Genomic DNA, 22,513 nt, shown 5'->3' with positions numbered 1-22,513 from the left:
TTTAAAAAAAAATATTTTGATCGACCACTGAATTTTTGTTAAATGAATCAAACAAATTATTTCATCGACATTATTAGTTGTCTTCGAGCTGTATATACTTGTCTTCGACAAACAAAACTTGCGGACGCGTAGGTTTTGCACAGAACTCTAATAACTCTAAATGTTGATCTGCGATTTAAATTTTGAAACGGGTTACCTATAGCAACAAAATGATTTTTTTATAACGTTTAAATTTATATAATCGTCTATTGCAAAAATTAAACCTTTGGTTTAATAAACATTGTATAAGACATCCAACACAGCTATTATTAAGTCTTACTTATTAAGCTTAGAAAAACCGTCATTTAAGAAGATTTTAACATTAATCTCACGTTTTTATCTTTTTATCTTCCGCCTCACTGACGCAGCTACATTTATCGGTTTCCTCCAAAAAGACGGACGTAACCAGCCACCCTCGTACCTTAGTTATAACTCCACCATGTCAGATGAGTAATCTCAACTTCATAAGAGATTAAAAAATAAAAATGAAGCCATTTGAAGTTATAGCCGCAACTCTTATTGGTCGTGTCTATTGTATTTTATTTTACCTTAAGAGAATAAATATGTTAAAAAAAAAAAAAAAAAATTCTAACTTTTTAAACAGTATTTTAAGGATAAAAAGTCAATAAAACTAAGTTTATGAAATGTGTAACGGATTTTTTTATAAAATTTATAAACGTTTAACAAGACTCCCGTTGAATCCCAAAAATCTATTGAAAGAATTACCAAAGAACTTTTTTGTCCTGGTTAAGCGTGCTTGCATGTTCGTGCATATATATATACGCTAATGCAGATGGTATGCGCGCTATGACAAAAGCTTTTTATAATGTCATTATAAACAATTACACGATTAGTTTTTCCGATAGATATAAAAAATATGAAAGTTTTAAACATGCAAATCTAATGAAAATTTTGAAATTCTTCAATGGCACCATTTAATCCTAATGGCATTTGGCTTAAAATAGCTTGTCTGATTATTTGGCTTTAAGTATATGAGATTTGTTCTAAAGCAAATGACTTTTGCATTTAGAATAAAAACGTATGCTGAATTCCATCCATTGTGCTAAATTAATTACACATTTCCCGTAAACAATCTTCAAAACAAACTAAAAGTAAGAACTATTTTAGCGTGATGTAACTAAAAGTGTATTTTATAATTTTTTTTTGCAAAAATATCGACGAATAAAGTTTCTTAGCAATCATGACAAGTTTCGAACCAATTACAACAGAACAAGCTAATGGAGAGGTTAACGTAAAAAGTGAAGATATTTCACATGACATAATTGTCAACAACACTGTTTCGAATTCGGAATCAATTAAAAATGACAATGGCTTGTCTCCGCATTCAAAGAAAAAAAACAACCAGGCCATAGACATCACTAAAACTCGTCAATATAAAGAAATATATGCAGATAACTTGCGACAGTATGGTTTTTTACTAGCAAAGGTGATTTTCGTAATGTTTTTCTGCAAAGATTATTGGTTAAAATGGGTGCTAAAAGCATTAACATGAATCTTTTTCATTCTAGCAACTTGGCATTTCAAATCAAAACACCATCGAGCTTCGCAAGCAATACATGCTCAGTAGACATAAAGAAAGCGAAAGAAGAGCTGTAGCTAACCAGAAAAGAACCGAAGATAAAAAAGGGGATTTAGAAGAAAGACGCGATCGATTTTATAAAAAAAGTGTAACGCTTTCAACTTTAACTCCGCTTAACTTAAACAAATATCGTTGTAATATTCTTCGAAATGGGAGCTGTCCAAACTTACAAAGTCCAGAAGATGAAAAGCAAATATTTAATGATGACGAACGTAATGAAGACAAAGATACAAAAGATTTGTTTTCAAAGTCTGCAAATACTTCTCCACGATGTTGCAGAAAATATATAGGCTCTATGACGGATCTAAAAGATATTGAGAATGATTGTCAGCGCAAACTGATCACTACAGTGAAAAAACGGAAAAGTAGGGTTGAGAATAAACGATATTTCAATAAACGCCTGTCACAACCTGATATCAAAGTAGATCTTAGAATAAAAGAGACAATCGCACGAAGCGAGAGAAATCGAGCTCAATCCTTAAAAGACTTATCGTTACTTAACGATGAAAACAACCTCATAATAGAAAAGGTTTGCTTTTGTTCTCATTCCCTTGTTCTTGATAACTTATTCACAGGAGAAACATTTGTAAGCAAGTAATATTTGTTAAAAAAATTTTCTACTTAAATTCCTCATGATGAATAATTTTCTTTTAAAAATGATTCTCTTTCAGCTTAATTTATGACATTTTTTTAAAAAAATAATTTAAACTTTTTTGTATGTAGGAAAAACTGACGTCCATTGCTGATTGTACATCTCAACGCCAACGTGAGGCCCAGGAAAGATATCATTGGCGTTTGAGTCGACTGGAATCATTTGATGGGATATTAACAAAAGCAACTTCCTTTATCAATGAACGAAAGAAAAGTTTACATTCCAACTCAACAAACCTCAAATAAAAGCATCCGAGTTGTTAGATTTTATACTTCCTTTTAACGGAATTTACTAATTGTAATTTACACCTTTTATATTTTGTATAGATTTATATAAGTAAATTAAAATACAAATTTAAATGTTTTAAAAAAAAATGTGTGGCATGCTATAAACCGATTTTTTACGTCAGACAGTATGGCTCTTAATTTGAAGGGTGTAATATTTAAGTCGTGACATCTACAGATATAATGTAGAACTCAGCAAATGAATTTCATTTGTAAATGCAAAGTAACACTTCTTTAGAGTCTCAAAAAAGAAACTTTCTGAAAATTGATTTAAACAACTTTTTTTAATGGGAAAACGAAAGTGAGGCGCTAACTTTGCGATAAGCTAGAAACTTTTCTTTAAGTCATTTTCATGATGCATAATAACAAAATATGATAAGAATAGCTCAAGACTATTTGATACGATAATGTGCGATAAATTTTTAATATGGAAGTTATGATGCTCTTTTTCCTTGGCAAACATAAGTATAAAAAGATGGAATCAAAAATATACTTCGGGCGTTCTGATGAAAGATTTTCAGAATCCTGTAAGGCATTGAATGAAAGTTTATTTAAATTATCCAAGACTTAAACGATTATAAATTTTCTAATACCATTAGCATACCATTCTATGCGAAGTGAAAAACATAAGAATGATTCAAAGCACTAACTTTGCAAAAAGATGGAAATCTTTCTATAAACCATTTTGCATATTAACTCATAATGAGAGTTACAAAAGATACCAAATACCTCGACACGAGTTGTCAAGTTTCAATTAGATTTTTTTCAGGTTCGACATCATTTAACTAATGGAAAAAACATTAAAAATTTAACAGTTAAAAAAAGTGAATGTGAAAAGAACAGAAAGTGATGTTAAATTTCCTTCCCTCCGATCAAACACCTTCCATTAAACATGGATTTCTAAGCATTTAAACCAGATCTTGAATGTCTTTTTTTTCCGGTTAGAATAGCAAAAGAATTAATTTAAAATAAAAGTTACATAATATTTGCAACGGCTCACTCAGTACTGATAATCATAATTATCTCCTGCAAAAGATTAGTAAAAATAGAACAAATAAAAGCCGCATAACACATAAAAATGCCATGCATAAAATAATTTGCGTAATGTTATATTCTCTTTGAATACACTAACTAGTTGCACTCTACTTTTTGAACCTTTCGGAATATATAGAAAAACTTTGCTTTTAACATAAGAAGAGTAGTAACCAATCCCCCGAAACGACAATGCTGGTCAAAAACCTTCCTACATAAACACATAAATCGGACTAGTAAAATCCAAAATTTTATTCACAACTCATAGAAGTTAGAGACAAAACACTAAGTTGAAAGAATTTTTTGATAGAAGTTATTACACTTAGTCACTGTCTTCAACAACTCGATTATAACTGTCTCGTTTTTTGTATTTGGTATAACTTTCATCGTTTTTATTGCTCCGAATGTTTTTATATTTGTCTCGATCATTACGTTTACTGAAACTACTCTCACGATTGTCATTACTTCGATAGTTATTTGGATTTCTAAAACGGTTTGTCTTTAAAGTCAATGTTTCAGTACTGTACTCTTTAGGACCGGAATACTCGACCAATTCAGGCAATTTCGAAATTTTTTCTAGAGTCGCATATCTATCCCCTTTCCAGATTTCCTGCAAAAGGGAAAAAACTTATAAAAAAAAAAAAAAAAAAAAAAAAAAAAACAGCAACCAAGTTTTTTTTAGCTTAAGAATAAAAAACAGAAATACAAATGACATTTATAAAAATAACTTTATAACAGAATTAACAAAGAATAAAAAAACAAAACAAAATAAAAACAAAAAAAAAAGACAAAAAACTCATCACATGCGAATTAAAGTGATAGAAAAATTAAAACCTTTATAACTGCTATCTTCTCGGTAGGAACATCAAATACACACCCCTAAATTGACCGTCAAAATATTCAAATGTAAAATTTCAATTCATTCAGTTTCATCAAATGCATGTAAAAAAAACAAACTGATTTACAAAAATCTTCTATTTTATTTACAACTGTTGATTTCTTTTACTTTGTTAATGTTAACTTGATCATTTTCCAAAAAACGGTGCATAAAATTTTTTTTTTAAAGGTTTTGAAAGGATTTGCATCGCGAGAACAATCTTAGATTTTTAACCAAAGTTAGTTATCGTGAACTTACCAAAACCTTCAACGAAACTTGCAAAATTAGTTTCTTTAAGTACAGTTAAAAAAATGTCTATTTAGGAAAAACATCAGTGTTTATGCAGCCATTAGAAAACCCTGATAGCCATAGATAAGCTCACAACATTAAAGTGGTGTAAGAGGAGAATTGTGTGATTTTTGGGAAAGTGGAAAAGGGTTTTAAAAAGGCAAATAAGTACACTTTTAAAGTAACTTTCTATTTGCAGGAATGTTGTTTGTAAAAAGTAAAATATTAAACCTCATATGAACAAACGTTTAGCATGATTTTGAAATGAAAAATATCAATCATAATCTAAAAATAAAGACCAGGAATTTTTTTACGGTAATAAGTGATTGTAGGAAACCCTACTTGACCCCTAATAGCCCTTCCCTAGGGTATAATTCCTAAAAACCATTTTCAATTTTTTTTGTTTTATATTAAACTAGATCAAAATTCATTGACAGATTTCAAATTAAATCAAAAAATAGTTTTTTTTTTAAAAAAATAAGACCATTTAAAGTTGTTTCAGAGGATAATTGGGAGTAATTTTAAGCTGTGCATGGTTATAAATCTTAAACGAAAAGAGATTTTTTGATGAAATTTGAAACCTGTCGATGAATTTTGATCTAGTTTATAATAGAACAAGAAAAATTTTATGATTAAAGGAGACATTGCTCTAGAAGGGGGTAGTTAGGGGTCAGGGCGGGGTTGGCTTAGCTCCAATTACCCTAATTTCTTGCAAGTCATCCTCATTTGATACCAGTATCAACATACTAGAAATTTGAGTATGCCCCATGCCTCTTAGTTACCTATCTTGAACAACAAAATTCCTGGACACTCCCTTAAAATATGTGATTTCTCCCCAGGCCCCCGCTAAAAAAACTTGTTTACAATTTTTGAATGAGCGAATATTTTCTGATGACAATCAAAAAAAAAAGTTCTGGGGATGTGTTGCAAGGTCTTAGAACATGTTACTATGCATCGTGTAATAAATAGGGAAAGCAAAATTCTTGATAAAAGATTTAAATCTGAAAAGTAAAGCAGTTGCTTTGTTGCAACCCAGGTTGCAAAGTGATGGTGAAAGAGTTAGTATTTGGAGCTAAAGACATAGCACCAGCAAATTGAAACGAATGGTGGCATTTTCTTAAAGATATGACCTCATAGTCAAAGCTTAGATGAAAGGGAATGATATAAATTTATTGCTTTTGCCAGCTCAATTACCAGATTATTGTTGTTAAAACCCAGGCTTATTACAAGTACAAATCTTAAGAAAAACTGAAGGCCGATTAGTTCAGTAAAGTAAGTGGAAGATTCTTCATATTATATACAACATACACAACATTTGCTCAAAATTAAAAAAAAAAAACAAAAAAAACAAAAAAAAAAAAAAAAAAAACAAAAAAAACAATTATCTTTCCTAAGACTAAACTGATTATGCCTTTGAAGTTTTGTTACTAATTGTTCTACTAATTATTTAATGGACAAAAAGTAAAGTGCTATTAACAGATTACCAAAAAATCCAGAAGATGCAAAGAATAGTAAATAAGTTCTGAGCATTTGCCTTTAAATTTCAAAAAAATATTTAGGTTAGGAAGAGACCTTCTTCTCTATTCCCATTTTGGATCACCATATGATCTTCGTCTGCATTAACTACATTCTCTTTCCGAATTGTTTGAAATAATGGATTATAATAATGATCAAAAAAGATCAAAATACTGACTGTTGAAACATGTAAAACAATAGTACATACATTTAAAGTTTAATTAGCAAAATATTTGTTAAGAACATCACACAAATTTGTAAAGCTTGTTGACTTTACATTAGAGCCCATTGAAACAGCTTTTAGTAAATTGCACCAGGGGTCCAGTAGTGCTTATTTTATTTCAGACCAACTGAGATTTTATGCAAATTTATTTTCTTTTGTTATGTACTTTTTATTGCATTGGATTTGACTTTGCTAACTCTTTATTATATCATCTTCAATTAATTGATGGTTTCTTTCTTTTTTTTTAAATCAAAATTTCTTACATGAAAAGTTATAAAATCTCGTAAAACTTTTTTAAAATTAAATACTTTTAACACGTCATGCTCTTTTAACACATCATGCTCTTTTAATACATCATGCTCTTACAATGAACAATAATTTTAAATATTGACTAAATTAAAACTTGTGTTGTTTTTGTTATTTTGCTTAAAAGCTTTTAAGAATTTGTTCCATGAAATCTTTAATAAAATTCCCTGCTTAATAATAAAATAATTCTACCTTCAAAATTTTTAGTTAGATATTAACTAATTCGTTAATACTAGTAGATAAATAAAATTAAAATATTTAATAAAATGGCACCACTTAAGAAAACAAACAACAAAACTTACAAATTTATCTTGGCACATTCTCATACCCTTAATATCTGCAATGAATTCATCATCAAAGTATCGTCTCAGAGTATTCCATATTAAAGTCGGATTTCGTAACAGCACTGGCTGTCTCATAAGGTATGTAGTGTAGCCCTAAAGTCATTTCAGTAAAAGATAAAATTTTAAAATACATGGATACTTAATCAGTGATGCAATGGTTAGAAAAACACAACAGGCTTTTTTTCAAGTTAACTTTAAGAAACACAATGAATCAGTGATGCATTGGTTAGAAAAACACAACAGGCTTTTTTTCAAGTTAACTTTAAGAAACACAATGAACCTTTCTAGAGGTAAGAAGTGATCGGTTAGTAAGTTCTGTTGTTCCAGAAATAAATGCAAGAGCAGCAGCTAGTGCTTCTTCTGCTCCTTTTTTCTCTATGAACTCTTTTGCAGGCTTAATGAAAAAGCTAATGACATCACTGTTTACTTTTTCTAAAGATCTAAGGAAACAAATGTATTTATTTAAAAACAGATTTTCATAAATATACTGTTATTATAGAAGCAAAAAATTATAACTTAAAAGTAATCACCTTATTGCATCATCTGCAGAAGAGTTTACAATCTCTTCAGGGTTTGGAGGATTAATTTTTTCAAATACAACACCCTAACAGTTAAGAAATTTATGAAAGAAATATTAAAAACAGTAAGTCACAATAGGAAAAAAAAACAACAACAACAAAAAATACATAGAGAATATTACTCCTAGAAAGTAAAAAGTGGAAACAAAACTAACAGTGTGTTTTTCAACAGCAGCAAGTTCAGTTTCCTGTTCTGGTTTATAAAATACAACACAGACACCAGATCTTCCAGCACGCCCAGTGCGGCCAGCTCGATGAATGTAAAAATCAATATCCTAAAAGAATGTTATTTGTTGGTAATTTAAACAATTTGGATATTAAATCTTGAGGATGAATTTTTTGAAAAGCAAGTTATATATATTACTATATTTAACATAAGATCATTTGAAAACCTAATCTGTTGAAGATAAATAAGAGTTGTAAAAATCATACCGCAGGAGGCTCTGTTTGAATAACTAAATCAACTTCAGGTATATCAAGACCACGAGCAGCAACATCAGTGGCAATTAGACAGTTAAATTTGCCATTACGAAAACTCTAAAAAAATTTTATATGTACACTACCATTCATAACTATTTGATTTTAATTTTTCCCTTCATTTTTAAATACAGGTGTGCATACATATATATACAATGGTGTGAAAAATAAAAGAATCACCTTTAAACTTTATTGATTTATTTGGCTGAAGTTAAGATTTTTCGGTTTTATATAGTTGAAATCAGTAAAACTTTTTATTTTGCTAATTTTAACATCAAATTGTTGAAAAAGAAAGGAATTTTGCAATTTTAACCAGTTTATCAAAAATTTGAGATTTTAAAGTTTGTCTGGCTTCCTAACTTTTGTACAAATGGGCAGGTTGTCTGAAGATACAACATCCTTACATTTTTCAATTTTTTTTTTCTACTATGGGACAGTATTTGCGTAACTTGTAGCTTTAAGACATTTAATCTTTGTATATTTCATCTTTAATCTTTGAACAAAAAAACATTAGAACCATGCTGAAACTTGATGCATTCTCTCAAAAGAGATTGCCAAAAAGTTGATTTTAATCAGAGAACAGTTCATAACAACAACAGAAGAGTTGATATGGGACTGACATCATATCCAAAATGCTGAACCTAGAGTTGAAAATTTTCTTTGCATCTTTTACTAAGCTAATTTTGGTGTTGAAATGCAGGATAAATAGGAAAATAACTAGCAAGCAATTTCTGTCAAAACCTGCTGCTCACCAACTGAAAAAGAAGTCTGCTGAGCAATAAGCAAAATCCATTCTAGAGGACCAAGGATAACCAATATTAGTATGCTGATGATTATAGCATAGTAAATTGAATGACACAAGTCTGTTTTGCACTTTTTTTTTAAATCGGATTGCTACACTTTTCTAATAATTTTACATAACATTGGTCATACAGTTTTTATAGTCTATTAGATGACACCTAACTCAACTGGTAGAAACTTTGATATTATGCTGTTGCAACTTAGACTGTTTGAATTTTTACTTATGGCACAAGGCAATATAACTAATTTCTGACAGAAAGTTCAGCGAGATGATGTCAATCCCATATCAAGTTTTCTCTTGAACAGTATAAGCTGCATTCTGACTAAGACCAACTTTCTTTGAAGGACTGCAGAATTTTTAATAGGAATTCAAATTTGCTGCTTTTTCTCATACTTGGATCAGTAACTTTGCTGATTGATGAACACCACGATTTAATGATTAAAAAAGAAACGTACACAAATGGTGTCTTAGTCATAAACAACTTGAAAAATCATGTAAGAATATTTTGTCATTAAGACAAAATATTCTTACATGATTTTTCAAGTTGTTCAAATATATCTTACATGATTGTGTTATCTGTCAATACACTATGAACAGAAAGTCTGTTATCAAATTGTATCTGTACAAGCATTTATTTCACCAAATTTGTTTACATCCACTTCTGGAACAACCGGAACAACCTTATCCAATTTGTAGACATGAAATACATACAAAACTGAACAAGTTGCAAGAAAACATGTTTTATCTTCATCGAATAATAGAAAAAGATTTATTGAATGTGCTGAGCAAAATGACAATTGGTTAAACCGTAATATTACAGCATGGACATTTGAGAACCACTTTCAGTTTGGGTAATATTACAGCATGAACTGTTAAAGGGTTTACAGTGACTGCAGTACTATAGGAAAACAAGTACAAATTCTCTAAACTTTTGCATAGTATCAATTTAAAAGACTATGATTATTTTCATTATATGGCCAATGATTTGATTGGTGGACCTCATATTTGATGTCCCATTTTGATTTTTTTTTTCTTGTAAAAAAAAAAAAAAAAAAAAAAAAAAAAAAAAAAAAAAAAAAAAAAAAGAAGTAAAAAAACAAAAAGAAACCTGAAGAGTAAGCTCCCTTTGATTTTGAGATATATCACCATGCAGAACCTGAGAGGCCTAAAAACAAGTTCAACAGTCACAGAAATCTAAAAACTGAAGAATAAATAACAGTTTAAATACTTAAACACTATCTTACAGAATTAATGATAGGATCCAATGAAAGTTCATTTGCTTCATGCTTGGTTGTAGTAAAGATAATAGTTTTTCCAAACTTCCCACAGTAAAGCTACACCAAAAAAGAAGAGATGTTCAGCTACATTTTAAAGTAAACAAGTTGGTGTGAATCAATATAATAATTTACTTCAATCTATGAGACTTATACTTTTAGGGATAAACCAATAATTAAGACCTACACAGGAACGATCCTTTTTGCCCCATTCACTCCCTTATTAAACTAATAATTAAGAAATGTACAACAATGATAGTTTTTGCCCTATTCACTCTCATTCTCTACTCCCTATTCTTTACTAATCCCATTTTAATATTATCATGTTTTACTACTAATCATTAACAAAAAGAACTTGCTTTTTTTTTTGGGAATAACACACTCATCACTTTCAGACTAAAAGTATTACAGATATCATGATGGATTGTCACAATGCATATTGTTAATATCTATAACACCTTTTTAAGAAAATATAAAAAAAAACAAAACAAAAAAAAAACAAACTCAAAACAAACATTAAAGATTGAAGCAGCTTTAACTGCAATAAAATTTCAAAATAATAATTTAGTTTAAAGAAGCTCAAGTTAACACTTAGCATAGTTATATTATATTATTACCATAGTAATATTATATTAGTACTATTTTCAAAAAAGTTTTGAAAGTAGTACTAATATAATATCACTATGCTAAGTGTTAACTTGAGTTTAAAACTAAGTATTACAATGCTACACTTTGAATTCCAACTTGTAAGAAAACTCAATAAAGTCAGTATTAAAAAATGCCAAAAGAGTATTTCAAGGGACATTTCTCCCATGTGAATGGCATACTCTCTTTTACCAAAGCTTTACCTTGATTTGTTGGCAAAGTTTTCAGTTTTCATGTTATTAAAAAAGTAATGTATGTTATATTACAGAAAAGTAACCATTCCTACTGTAAACTGAACCAATAAATGTTATCTAGTTATTACAAATAGATCAACCTGTAGAATCAAATATTGTTAATAATATTCTTTAAGTCACTTTTAAGTTCTAACAGTTTCATACTTTATAACTTTACAGGTATTTGAAAATGTATACTCCTGGTCTGAACTTGCTGGACACACTGACTGGCTTAGTACAAGCAATTAGCTATTGTGTTTTCAGTATAGCATTAAAGCATCAGAGATTACAATCCAACTTAAAAAATTAAAAATACCAAGGAAGATTTGGAGAGAATAAGAGATTAAGTTACAAAGTGATGACTTTGATGGATTTGATGGAAAAAAGGATATGCCATTAGTGTATGATACCAATTGCCATAGAAGTATAAAAGAGGAGACAATGTTATAGTTTCCTTTCCAGAAAATGTGTTGATCATGTATTTCCAAAAAACAATTGAGCTAACGATGTTGCCAATTAGATCATATCAGTCCTAAAAAGATCTGCAGACAATTTAATGAAACAATCACCAATACTGGTTAGAAAAATTGGGGAAAAGCTTGGAAGACAAGGGCTGGTTTGTCAATCATACACAAATGAATTAATATTTAGAAAACATTTTTCACATGTAAATGATGGATGCTATCTTCTAAATATTTAACTATGCAGGTAGGATGTGTTGAAGTCAGTACACACCATTTCTAGAGTGTAGCCAACAAGGTAGTATAAATCATGTTAGATGGCTCAAAAAAGCTAGCAGAGTTTTACATTTGCATGTCACAGACAGTTGCATTAAAATCATTGCAGAGACTAGATAGTTTCATAGCTAATGTCTATGGCCATATATGGTCTTACATATAATGTCATGATGGGTCAAAAAAATTATTTTTCCTTATCCAATAAGCTAGATCAAGATATTGTGTTTTTATTACTGCAGAACAACAGTTATTTTGCTCACTCTAAACATTTGTTGATAGCTGCTGTTTGCATTGACAATTTGGGTATTTGCAGGCAAGCAGCAGATTTTACAATCTCATCAAGACAGGGAATAAAACCTAATCCTGTTAAGATTTTTGATAAAAATAACAATAAGTTGAACTTCTATGCTGATATATACTTAACAGATGGATTGGAACAACTGCCAGGTAACACCACCTCCTCTGCTGTCACATATGTCGACCAATGACCTTAAGACATGTCAGCAACTTTTCTACCAACAAATCCATCCCATTCACAAGCTGTTGAACTGACAATCAAAGATGTTTCAGCATCCAGATAAAAAATCTGTGGATATATATAATTAGCTCCAAGAAGATTTGTATATTTTTTGTCTTAACATACTTAAACATTATGCAACATTACTTAATCTTATAACTTTATTTTCTGCCAAGTACAGAAAAAAAAAACAACCAAAAAACAAAGATGTTTTATACCTGCATGACATCTTTTATGAGTGAAGTTCTCTCCCAATATGTACATTTTATTGCTTTATGCTGAAAATAAAAAAATATTCCATAGATTTATATATTACACTTGTGTATTAATTATTAAATGTAAAAAAAAAAAAATCTTTCAGCTTGTGTAACTAATTTGAAAACAACATTATAACAAATATATGAAACATTTAATTCAAACTTGAACAGTAACAGCAGCTTTATTTTTGTCTTCGCCAATCAAATCAAAGATTTTAAGGTTTGAACTCAAATACTTTTTGGAGTTTTGTTGTAACCATGCTGGCACAGTTGCAGAAAACAATAAAGTCTGTGGTTTTCTTTCTGTAAGAGCAATACAAACATATCTGCAGAAATTATAATATATAAAAAGGTAATTTTACTCAATAAAGTTTTTTTTCTTCCAAAAACTCCACTAAAAAGACAATATTCAATATTTTAAAGGTATTTAGAAAAATGAGCATTCTAAATGATTTTAGAATTAAAAAAAAAAAAATTATTTAAGTTCTATATCAATATATAGTTCAAAATCATAAATATAATTACTACTGCTACTAAACAGTAGCAGTAATAACAACAATTTAAATAAATTTTTAAAAAATCACAATAGTTAACCTGAAGTATATGAGTGCTTTAATATATCTTCTACTGATTCTTGAAAACCCATGTCCATCATTCTGTCAGCTTCATCAAGAATAACATATCTGTTTAAAAAAGTCAATGAAAAATTAAAAGGAAAAAATAATAATAGAAGGGAAATTAAGAGTAGATAGATTAAAAAAAAACTCAAGAAAAATTAAAAAACAAATATTACTTGAGCTTAGTTAAATCCAGTATCCCTTTTTGTATGAGATCAGCAATTCTTCCTGGCGTACCTACTAAAAAGTCAACTCCTCTTCTTAACTCACCCTCCTGTTTCTCATATGATGATCCACCATAAAAACATGAGACTTTAATATTATTTGACTTAAACTTTTCAACCTGTTGATAAATCTAAAGTTTAAAAAAAAAAAAACAGCTATAGATTTTTACTTATTTCAGAGTAAAAGAAATAAAATAATGGACATTGTTCTATTTTTTTTAAAAAAAGTTGCAAGATGACGTTTTTTTTTATTAAATCAAAGCAGTTTTTTACTTAATCAAAAAGAATTCAAGTAGGATTTGACTTCAATAATTTTTTTAAATAAAATAAATTCATGACATTTTGTTAAAACTATCTTAATTTTTATATAACAAGATAAAGAAAATAAAAGAACAGAAAAAGAGTACTCAAAATTTCAGCACACTTTTATACAAGCAAACTATCTTGAATGTATTCATTTTAACAAATTGTAGTAGATTTGAGTTAATTTTCCATGAATCATGCAATTTTCTCATTATACTACCTAAATGGACCTTCAAAACCAAACTAATGCTAGATGCTATTTTTTAAAAATTATTGTAATGCATTTCTCTGAGGCTATTTTCTTTCTAGATCAAGATTAATATATTAACATCAAAAAAGCAAACAAAGTAAATTATTAAATCATTAAAAAAAAAACAGTTTCCCTTTGTAAGCAAACGGAATTCATATCAATTTAAAACTTTTAAAAATCATCCTAAGTCAAGTTGTTAAATAAAAAGTAGGGGAGACCAGGTCTAGTTGGCTGCAGTTCTAGCTTTTGAGCTCTGTGCAATTCTGGTTGAATATTTTTGAAAATTTCAAACTGCAAGTTTAAAATATAAACGAAGAATTTGTGAAACAAAAGCCCCCCCTCCCCTCCAGAGAGTATAGACAATCTATACTAGTAAACTGAAAAGTGTATGCAAGTTTGCTGCTTAAAATGCTTTCTTGAATAAGCTGCATTGTAAGAAATTAGACTTAAAATCTTTAAAAAAAATTGCTGCTAATATTTTGCAAGTTTAATGTTAAGTTTTTTCTTTATTTTTATTTTGTCTTTTTCTCTTATATCTAAGTTTTTCTCTTTTGAATACTATTTTTCCCTTTTTAAAACCCTAAGGGAATCTCAGAGACTCAGGGATCCTTTAGAATTGATGTGCTTCCTTTTTGCAAGTCCTTTTTAATCAAAACTCTTTTTTTTCTTTAGCTTTTTTGAACGGTTTCAAATCTTCAGTTGGCTTGTCTGCACTAAGTATATCTATTGTCTAAAGATGATATATGATATGGCTCTAAATCTTTTGAGCAATTAGCTTCTGGCTTGTCTTTCTCTGATATTGTTAAGTCAACATGAGTAACATTATTTACACTTAACACTACATTTTCCATAACAGGGGTCTTGTTCTGAATTTGTTCTATCAGCTGTGAATTTGTTTACAGTACATGCTAGAGGAAATGAATCACCCACAATGAACAAACAGAAACACCATTTTCTTTGCATTAGTCTAAAGCTAATTGAGAGGAGGGAGTCATGATTGTCTAATAGTAAAAATTTTAGCACTGAAGAAAAACAAGATTTTCTAGAGAAGATATGGCTTTTCTTCATCACTTGTTTACTTGTATAGGCAGGTTAAAAAACCTCCCTAAACTAATTTTTAAAAAAATATACTAAATATATGCAATGAATATGGATTAGTGGAAAAATCTATACTTAGCTTATATTTTACTTTTAGAACATTCAGCCAAAGGTCAGTCATCATGTGACTTTAGTTAGTGGCACATGGTTTTCCAGTAACATCTGTTTTTTTAGCAAGCTATATAATCAGGATAACCATGATAATCTGGCAAAAGTTCAAACAAAATATTTTTTGGTCTGTTGAGCTGATACTAAGTCTAATTCAACAGTAAAATATTTCTTTTCTGAATGTTGATTTACACACATTTCTAGTGGAAAACTCTAAAGTTGCAATGTGTCAACTTACCCCGGTAACCAACTAGTAATGGTTCACCCTGCTATAGTTAGTGTTCTATATCACAATTTATTTTCTACCCATTACTACTTCAATATTAGTACAATATTTTCAAAACACTTATCTTAGCACAACAACAGGGTAAACATCTTTCTTAATGTAGAAAGATAAAAACAAACAACAGACTTTCAGTTGATAACTTTTAAAGTTGATAAAACTGTTTTATAAAAAAAAGAATTAGGAATATTTAACTTTTAACCCACCTGTATAGCAAGTTCCCTAGTAGGTGCTAAAGCAAGGACCTGAAAGATTAATAATAAAAAAAAAACTAAAAAAAAAATATGACAAAATAAAATGATACAATTTTATAATCACGTTACTATTGATTCTTCTGATGTTATAAAACATATATATATTTAAAAAATATAACATTTAATATAATGTAATACAGAACAAAATGCTCATATGAATTGACCAAATAACAACAGGTATATAAATATGCAACAATCACTTATTAATTCATTGCTCTAAGCACATTAGAAAATAAAAGACTTTCTTCATAGGAACTTATAAAGTCTTGGTTTGCTCTTGATATGCAGAGCATTTAACTAAGTAGTACAACATTGATCTTTTGTACAGCATATGTCTAATGCAAGTTGAATAATGATGTTGGAAGTGTTGATATCATAATGAATAAATTGATTCCCTATGCAGCAAACACTAATTTAATGGTTTAAAAGTGACAAGATCTAAGACAGAAAAACATGCATATGATTCTGAAAATTCCTGCTTCCTTAAATGCCAATATGGGACTTCCATACCTTTTTAGTAAGGATTAGCAACAAAAAAAAAACAAACTCATTTTGAATTAAATGTATGTCTAAGGCGGTGTCTAGGTTATGACAGCAAAGATGCAGTTAAAGTGAACTTTGATCAGTTAAAAAGCAGAGTGGTTTCCAATTGTAAAAAAAACATCCTTGAGTCTAAAAAAGAAGAATACAGAGATATGATGGTTGTATGCAACCATTAATTTAATGCAAAAAAAAAAAACAAAAAAACAAAAAAAAAAAACACCCTGATATCCATGGATTTCAGGATCCCTTACTAGAAATCAAACTTAAGTTCAATATATGCAAAGGGAGCTTTGTGCAAATTTTATGTGATGGCAACTAACACTGGTTACAGTAATGTAGCAATGAGTAGTACAATATATGTAATGAGTAGTAATTATGAAACTTATGTACGACTCTTTAGCAACTTCTACTAATGTTTCAACACATGTTAGAATGCAAATAGCAGAATTATAATGACAGAAAAATAGGACTTAACAATAAGGATTCGAAACTTTTAGAAGCAAAAAGGGTTGATTGTGGTTTCTTTTGCAATAGCCAATCCATCATCACTTTGCAAATGAAAAGATCCAGTTAATATATACCTCATATGTAGATATTTGTAAGTTCTAACTTGATATTATCATCATCTCTCTTTGTAGAAATTGTGAAAAGTCAGTTTGCTTACTTATATGTGATTTTTTAAAAATTTTACAAAGAGATAATGCTAATATCAAGTTAGAACTTTAATTTGATATATCAAAGCAAAACAATCAGCAGAGAGGACAATCAGATATAGAAAAGTAAAATCGAACCAAAAACAACTTTTTTGAATTTCATAAGTTGGATGCACAAAATCTAAGAAGTAAAATAAACACATACTCATATAAACGTAAACATGGTTAAGAAATTAAAAGCTATACAAATTTATATGTATAAACTCACCAATGGAACTCTTCCACGTTCTGAAAGACTCTCACTGTTTAAACGCTCTATTACTGGAAGTGTAAAGGCTAGCTAAATTTGAGAAATCATAAAACACATGGAGTCTTCAGAAAGAATATTTAATATAAATAAATTTCAACAAAGCCAAACTCACAGTTTTTCCAGTTCCAGTCCCTTAAAACAAAACAAAACTTAATATACTAACAAAAACATATTTCAGCAGTGGTTATTTGGAATTAAAGAAAAGTGTAAATTTATATTAATTTTCTTATAACAATTGTTTTTTTCAACCAATATTTTCTCATAATAACTAACTGTAATCAATTCTAGTTCTATTGTATTTTTGTATGTAACTTTATGTGACTAAAATCACAAAATGTTAAACTATTTTGTTTTTTAGCAAGGTCAAAATTTATATAAAAAAATAACTATTAGTCTATAAAAACCAAAACAATCATAATAAAAACTTACTAGCTTGAACAATTACATCTGAACCTTCAAGAATAGCATTATAGGTGGTAAATTGAACTGGAAAAAACTTATCAATACCATTTTCTAAAGTGAAACCATATTCAAAATATTAAAAAAATAAAAAAATGTAAATAATGCATAAATGTGAAAAAATACATGTTTGCAGAAGTATTTTTATTGCTTAAGATATTTTTTTTTAAAATAAACACTGGTTATTTAGTAAATACTTAGCAGTTTTGTTAAATTTTATTTACAAAGAACCTAAGTACATTTTATAATTGTTGTTTATGGAAAGACTATTTTAGGCAAGTGTAAATAATGGACACATTAAATTCTTTAAGTTTAGTAATGAATGATGCCAGATGCACTGAAACATCTTTCAGCTTTAACAGAAGATGACAGAGAAGAAATAGCTGAACAGCTACACTAGGAAACAAGCTTCCCAGACTTTTTCAGTTATTATGGGGTGATTCAGGTGTACTGATTACAAATATGTCACCCTTTTAATTGTACGACATCAGGTTTTAATGTTATAGCTAAAAAACATTATGAATGTTATAGCCAAAATGTTCAGCTTTACTCAAATATTTGAAGCCATCATTTAGAACAAAACAGGTACATATAATGATTGTTTTAGTCAAATAAAATTATTACATATTAAATGTCTCAATGTCATATTAATCAGACAACTATAACTTTAAAAATATTCTCTTGGTGATGATGTCTTACGCTTATATTCAATATCACTTTCATGCTGTAGAAACCGACAGAAATCCCCCATTATGTCACTATCAAAATGACCCTGATACCAGTGTTACATAACAGAAATTTCCTGGTGGAATCATTCCCACTGTTCGTAACTAACAGCTCCTAGTTTGACAGGAAAGAAGCTGAGGTGGGAATGAAGGAAATGAATTTTTACAGACATTCTACAACCCATGTTTTTGTATGCCACTATCAGGTTTTCCACTAACTGCATGTAGTCCTCAGATCTGTAATTCCCTAAAAAATTCTGAACCACTGACACAAATGCCTCCCAAGCCCTCAATGCTACAGGCTGTAGTTGTACTTTAAAACAAGGATCATGAATTACTTCATGTATCTGTGGTCCAGTGAAAACCCCCACAGTTATCTTTGTGTATTTATCTTTAAGAAAAATCTGCTAGAATCAGTAGGCAGCACCTTGACAAAGTTTTTAAATACTTGTTTTATATGAAGAGGTGGAAGGAAGATTTTGGTAGGATTCACCAAAGATTCGTGCAGAAAGTTAAATTGTCCAGGTACATGATTGATTCTTGCAGGCTAGTCTTTAACAAGATAAATATTTGTATCATCATAACTGTTCCAAAGACACAAGAAGCACATGTGCTTTGTGTACCCCAACTGCATTCCAAGAAGAAGAGCAGCTACCTTGAGACCACTGCTGATATTCCAGTTGTGATCAATGTACTTGATAACTTTAAGAAAAGTCTTCATCGATTTGTACATCTCCTTGAAACCCACTGCATGGGCTACTGGAATGGACAGTTTAACATTACCATTATGTAGCAGAACAGCCTTTAGACTGACTTAACTTGAATCAATAAACAGACACCAATCTCCAGGATCATATTAATCATCGAGTTCTGTCATTAATCCAGCAATGTCCACACTGTAACATATTATTTGCCTTGTTATAAAATTTCCCATATTCATTGTGTCAGTTACAAAAGTGGGAAAAAAGTTCATTGTGCTGGTTACAAAAGTTGTTGTTCCTTTAACCAGTAAATTCCTTTGCTGTAATCTTGACCTCAGGAGTTCAGCTTTCTTTTTTTGTTAACCCAAGGTCCCTTACTAGACCGCTAAGTTCGCCCTGTGTGATCATGTGAGGTTTATTTTTGTCATCATCTGGTTCACATACAACACCGCCCTTTTCATAACCACTTTGTTCTTCTTCCTTACTATCAAGAGTAATGTCAGTTGGAGGGGTTGCAACAGGATATTCAACACTGTGGGGAACTGGTTTCATTGCAGATGCACAGTTAGGGTATACAATTGAAGCTTTGGATTTCTTAGAACAACCTGTTATATTTGTCATGCAAAAGTCCAAATGATAGTCTTTCAGCTCTTGCCATATCATTGGTATGGCAAACGGTATTTGCTTTCTTTCCCATTTAACCACATCAGACCGACGTAGCAAACACTACAGCAAATATGTGGAGCCCAGGTTCTTTCTTGATCTACCACCTTTACTCCAAAGTAATGGTAATAGGTAACCTTTACTTTGCATGATAAACTTTTCCACTGATCACGAGTCATAAATGTTCCACAAATACAACAAAAATTGTCAGATTCGTTCAAACAACAACACTTAAATTTCTTTATTTCCATTACTGCAACAATTTATAACTCTGTAATAAAGAAAACAAAACATTTAGACATTTGATATACAAAAAATTAAATTTAAGTTTGAATACAGAAAAATATCAAAAAACTAAAAAAACTAATAACTTAAAAACTTTACTTGATACAATATTCTAATTACATTTTAAGAATCAGCGCAATAAACTTGATATGTTGAAATAACTTTACTCAGGTAGCAGACACAAAGTTTAAATTAGTTCCCTAGTGTTACAAAAGAATAGTTATTAAATTCTAGATTAGCACCATTTTTATTTGAATCATTTAAAAGGTAATTCTCAATTTTGACCAAAAACGCTCCACCTTGTCTTTGTATCAAGAATCATTGGTAGTAGTTTTATGAGCTATGATTACTAAGGTCACTTGGTTGAGCTCAGTTTCCTCTACAAATACTCAATTTAACTCAGTATTCTCTATATCAGCTGACTCTTGCAGATCATCTATTTCCAGGCATAACTGGTCAGCCACAGAACCTAAACCTATTAAATGCTTCAGCATGCATTTAATAGAGGAGTAACCTTTTCTATAATTATTACCATAAAGTATAAGTATTGACAAATAAGTTTTCCACGCATTTTATTTTTAGACAATGCTGTTAAAGAATGTCATTTTTTGTTGGAGGACTCATAAAGAATTTAGCAATCTTTCTAATTTTTACTAAAGTTTCATAAAAACTATCTGTTAATTTAATTACATCAATGTTGTCAGATTCTTTTTGCCATTCTTAGCATTGGTCATTATCAGAATCTTTCATTATCACCATCATAAGTTTCTTCTTCAGTCTGAAGTTCTTTTAAACATTTGTTTTTGTAAAGGATATCAGCAACAGAGCTGATAAACAATATTTATTTTTTCTAATTTCTTCATGACACTGGCACCATCTGTCATTAAGCCAAAAATATCCAACTTGACAATGACAGTTCTAATAGAAATCTCACATGCTCAAAGACATTTCTTCTATAACAAAACTGAAAATAATGTTAAGTCCAAAACTTATTCATCAATTTTGAAAGCATTGATAATAAAAAAGGCCTGCATAATTACCACCTTTAAGAAAGAATAAAAATCAAGACAGTTTTGTGAAGAAAAGACCAATAACTAGCAAACCAATCAAGACCAAAGGTTACTAATATTGATCCCTATTTTAGGAAAGAACTCATTAGCAAGGCAATAAACGTATTGATTGGAATTGACAACCTAAATTCCAATCAAACTAGTGTTCTGCTTAGAAGAGCATTTAATGGTTAAACATTGCCAAAACATCCAAAAAGGTTAGGGATCTATTTGTGAAAGTGTTTGTTAAAACTATCCTTAATATTAAGCAATATGTATATAATCAGGGAAATTTTTCTACCAGTTTTGAAAAATCTACTTAGGCTTGATGTTACATGAACTTACATAGTTTATATGGTTTCCAATCACTAAGATATCCAGTGAAGCAGGAAATCTGAGAGCCATTCAGCTTATTAGCTCAAGATTGTCTAAATTCAAATTAGATTCAGACTATAACATTGTGGGAATAATCATTGTCTGTCTTGTGCATTCAATCTATTGTTGTTTTTGTGATTTGATTTATTTGATGAGCAATCCTTTCAATCATAATAAACTAATGACGACTACGATAAGGAAATGAGAGGAAAATAAAAAATCAACAGAGAAGGGAATAACAAATACAGCAAATTGCAACTGGTCATGTATGCATGTGTATGTATGTGTGAATATGTCTGTCTGTCTATGTTTTTATGAAGTGATTACTTGTTTTAGATTGAAAAAAAAAAATCCTACCAATTAATTTTGTCATAGTTGACTTTGAAATATCAAAATGTTTCAAGTCTCCTTTCTCAGCATCTTCTTCATGCACTTGACTTGCTATCTTAAAACATATTTAATTGATAAAGAACAATTAAACACAACAAATGACAGTAACAATATTAAAACAAACTTTACAACTAAAACTAATAATTGATATTTAAAAATATTACTATTAGAAAAAGAAATTATTAAGACTTAGCAAAAACAATTTACCTGTGTAGAATAAAGTTTAACAACTTTATTTGAAATGCTTGGATAAACTTTAGCAAGGCGAACTGAAGAATGACGCAATGCAAACAAATAGCGACATTGTGAAATCATTTTGGCGGAAGTTTTTTTTAACTACACTTAAAATGAAAATTTTTGAAACTTTTTAAAATTAAAAATATTTTCAATAAAAAAATTAATTGAAAAAAAAACAACAAAAAAACAAATAAAGAGTGTAGAACATTTGTATGTTACATCTATACATTGATGTCAAAAATTTTTTTAGATAGACACCCAACCTGCCAAACTAAATTTCACAGTTAGCTTGGCTTTGTATAAATT

The 22,513-nt window shown here is 29.5% G+C and overlaps 2 protein-coding genes across 2 annotated transcripts; one reads left to right on the top strand and one right to left on the bottom strand.

Annotated features, from left to right (window-relative positions):
- Nucleotides 1-1,071: 1,071 nt before the first annotated feature.
- On the top strand, nt 1,072-2,638 carry LOC145189585 (uncharacterized). The gene is made up of 3 exons (XM_080066256.2): nt 1,072-1,486; nt 1,569-2,168; nt 2,363-2,638. Exons 1-3 carry the CDS (start codon nt 1,241-1,243, stop codon nt 2,534-2,536), a joined length of 1,020 nt encoding a protein of 339 aa, XP_079922382.2. The 5' UTR covers nt 1,072-1,240; the 3' UTR covers nt 2,537-2,638.
- A 1,203-nt stretch (nt 2,639-3,841) lies between these two features.
- On the bottom strand, nt 3,842-22,354 carry LOC145188828 (nucleolar RNA helicase 2-like). The gene is made up of 19 exons (XM_090088072.1): nt 22,178-22,354; nt 21,938-22,025; nt 17,753-17,836; nt 17,436-17,455; nt 17,282-17,353; nt 15,770-15,808; nt 13,474-13,652; nt 13,275-13,363; nt 12,844-12,983; nt 12,642-12,701; nt 10,262-10,351; nt 10,126-10,182; nt 8,171-8,275; nt 7,894-8,013; nt 7,691-7,764; nt 7,441-7,600; nt 7,119-7,253; nt 4,442-4,486; nt 3,842-4,217 (listed from the first exon to the last, which is right to left on the bottom strand). Exons 1-19 carry the CDS (start codon nt 22,283-22,285, stop codon nt 3,930-3,932), a joined length of 1,953 nt encoding a protein of 650 aa, XP_089944198.1. The 5' UTR covers nt 22,286-22,354; the 3' UTR covers nt 3,842-3,929.
- Between the last annotated feature and the right edge of the window lie 159 nt (nt 22,355-22,513).

Source organism: Hydra viridissima, unplaced genomic scaffold, assembly GCF_058129835.1.
Source record: "Hydra viridissima isolate aposymbiotic clone 2 unplaced genomic scaffold, HvirCarnegie_v1 scaffold_5, whole genome shotgun sequence".
NCBI lineage: Eukaryota > Metazoa > Cnidaria > Hydrozoa > Anthoathecata > Hydridae > Hydra > Hydra viridissima.
The sequence above is the reverse complement of the archived record's forward strand: the minus strand, read 5'-3'. Positions and strand labels throughout refer to the sequence as shown.

Excerpts from the sequence above, each read along its gene's own strand:
- LOC145189585 (XM_080066256.2), top strand. The coding sequence starts at position 1,241 with ATGACAAGTTTCGAACCAATTACAACAGAACAAGCTAATGGAGAGGTT. Across the intron at positions 1,487-1,568 it reads ATGGTTTTTTACTAGCAAAG|CAACTTGGCATTTCAAATCA; the intron begins GTGATTTTCGTA and ends TTTTCATTCTAG. Across the intron at positions 2,169-2,362 it reads ACAACCTCATAATAGAAAAG|GAAAAACTGACGTCCATTGC; the intron begins GTTTGCTTTTGT and ends TTTTGTATGTAG.
- LOC145188828 (XM_090088072.1), bottom strand. The coding sequence starts at position 22,285 with ATGATTTCACAATGTCGCTATTTGTTTGCATTGCGTCATTCTTCAGTT. Across the intron at positions 17,354-17,435 it reads GGACTGGAACTGGAAAAACT|CTAGCCTTTACACTTCCAGT; the intron begins GTGAGTTTGGCT and ends TCTCAAATTTAG. Across the intron at positions 13,364-13,473 it reads CTGGATTTAACTAAGCTCAA|ATATGTTATTCTTGATGAAG; the intron begins GTAATATTTGTT and ends TTTTTTAAACAG.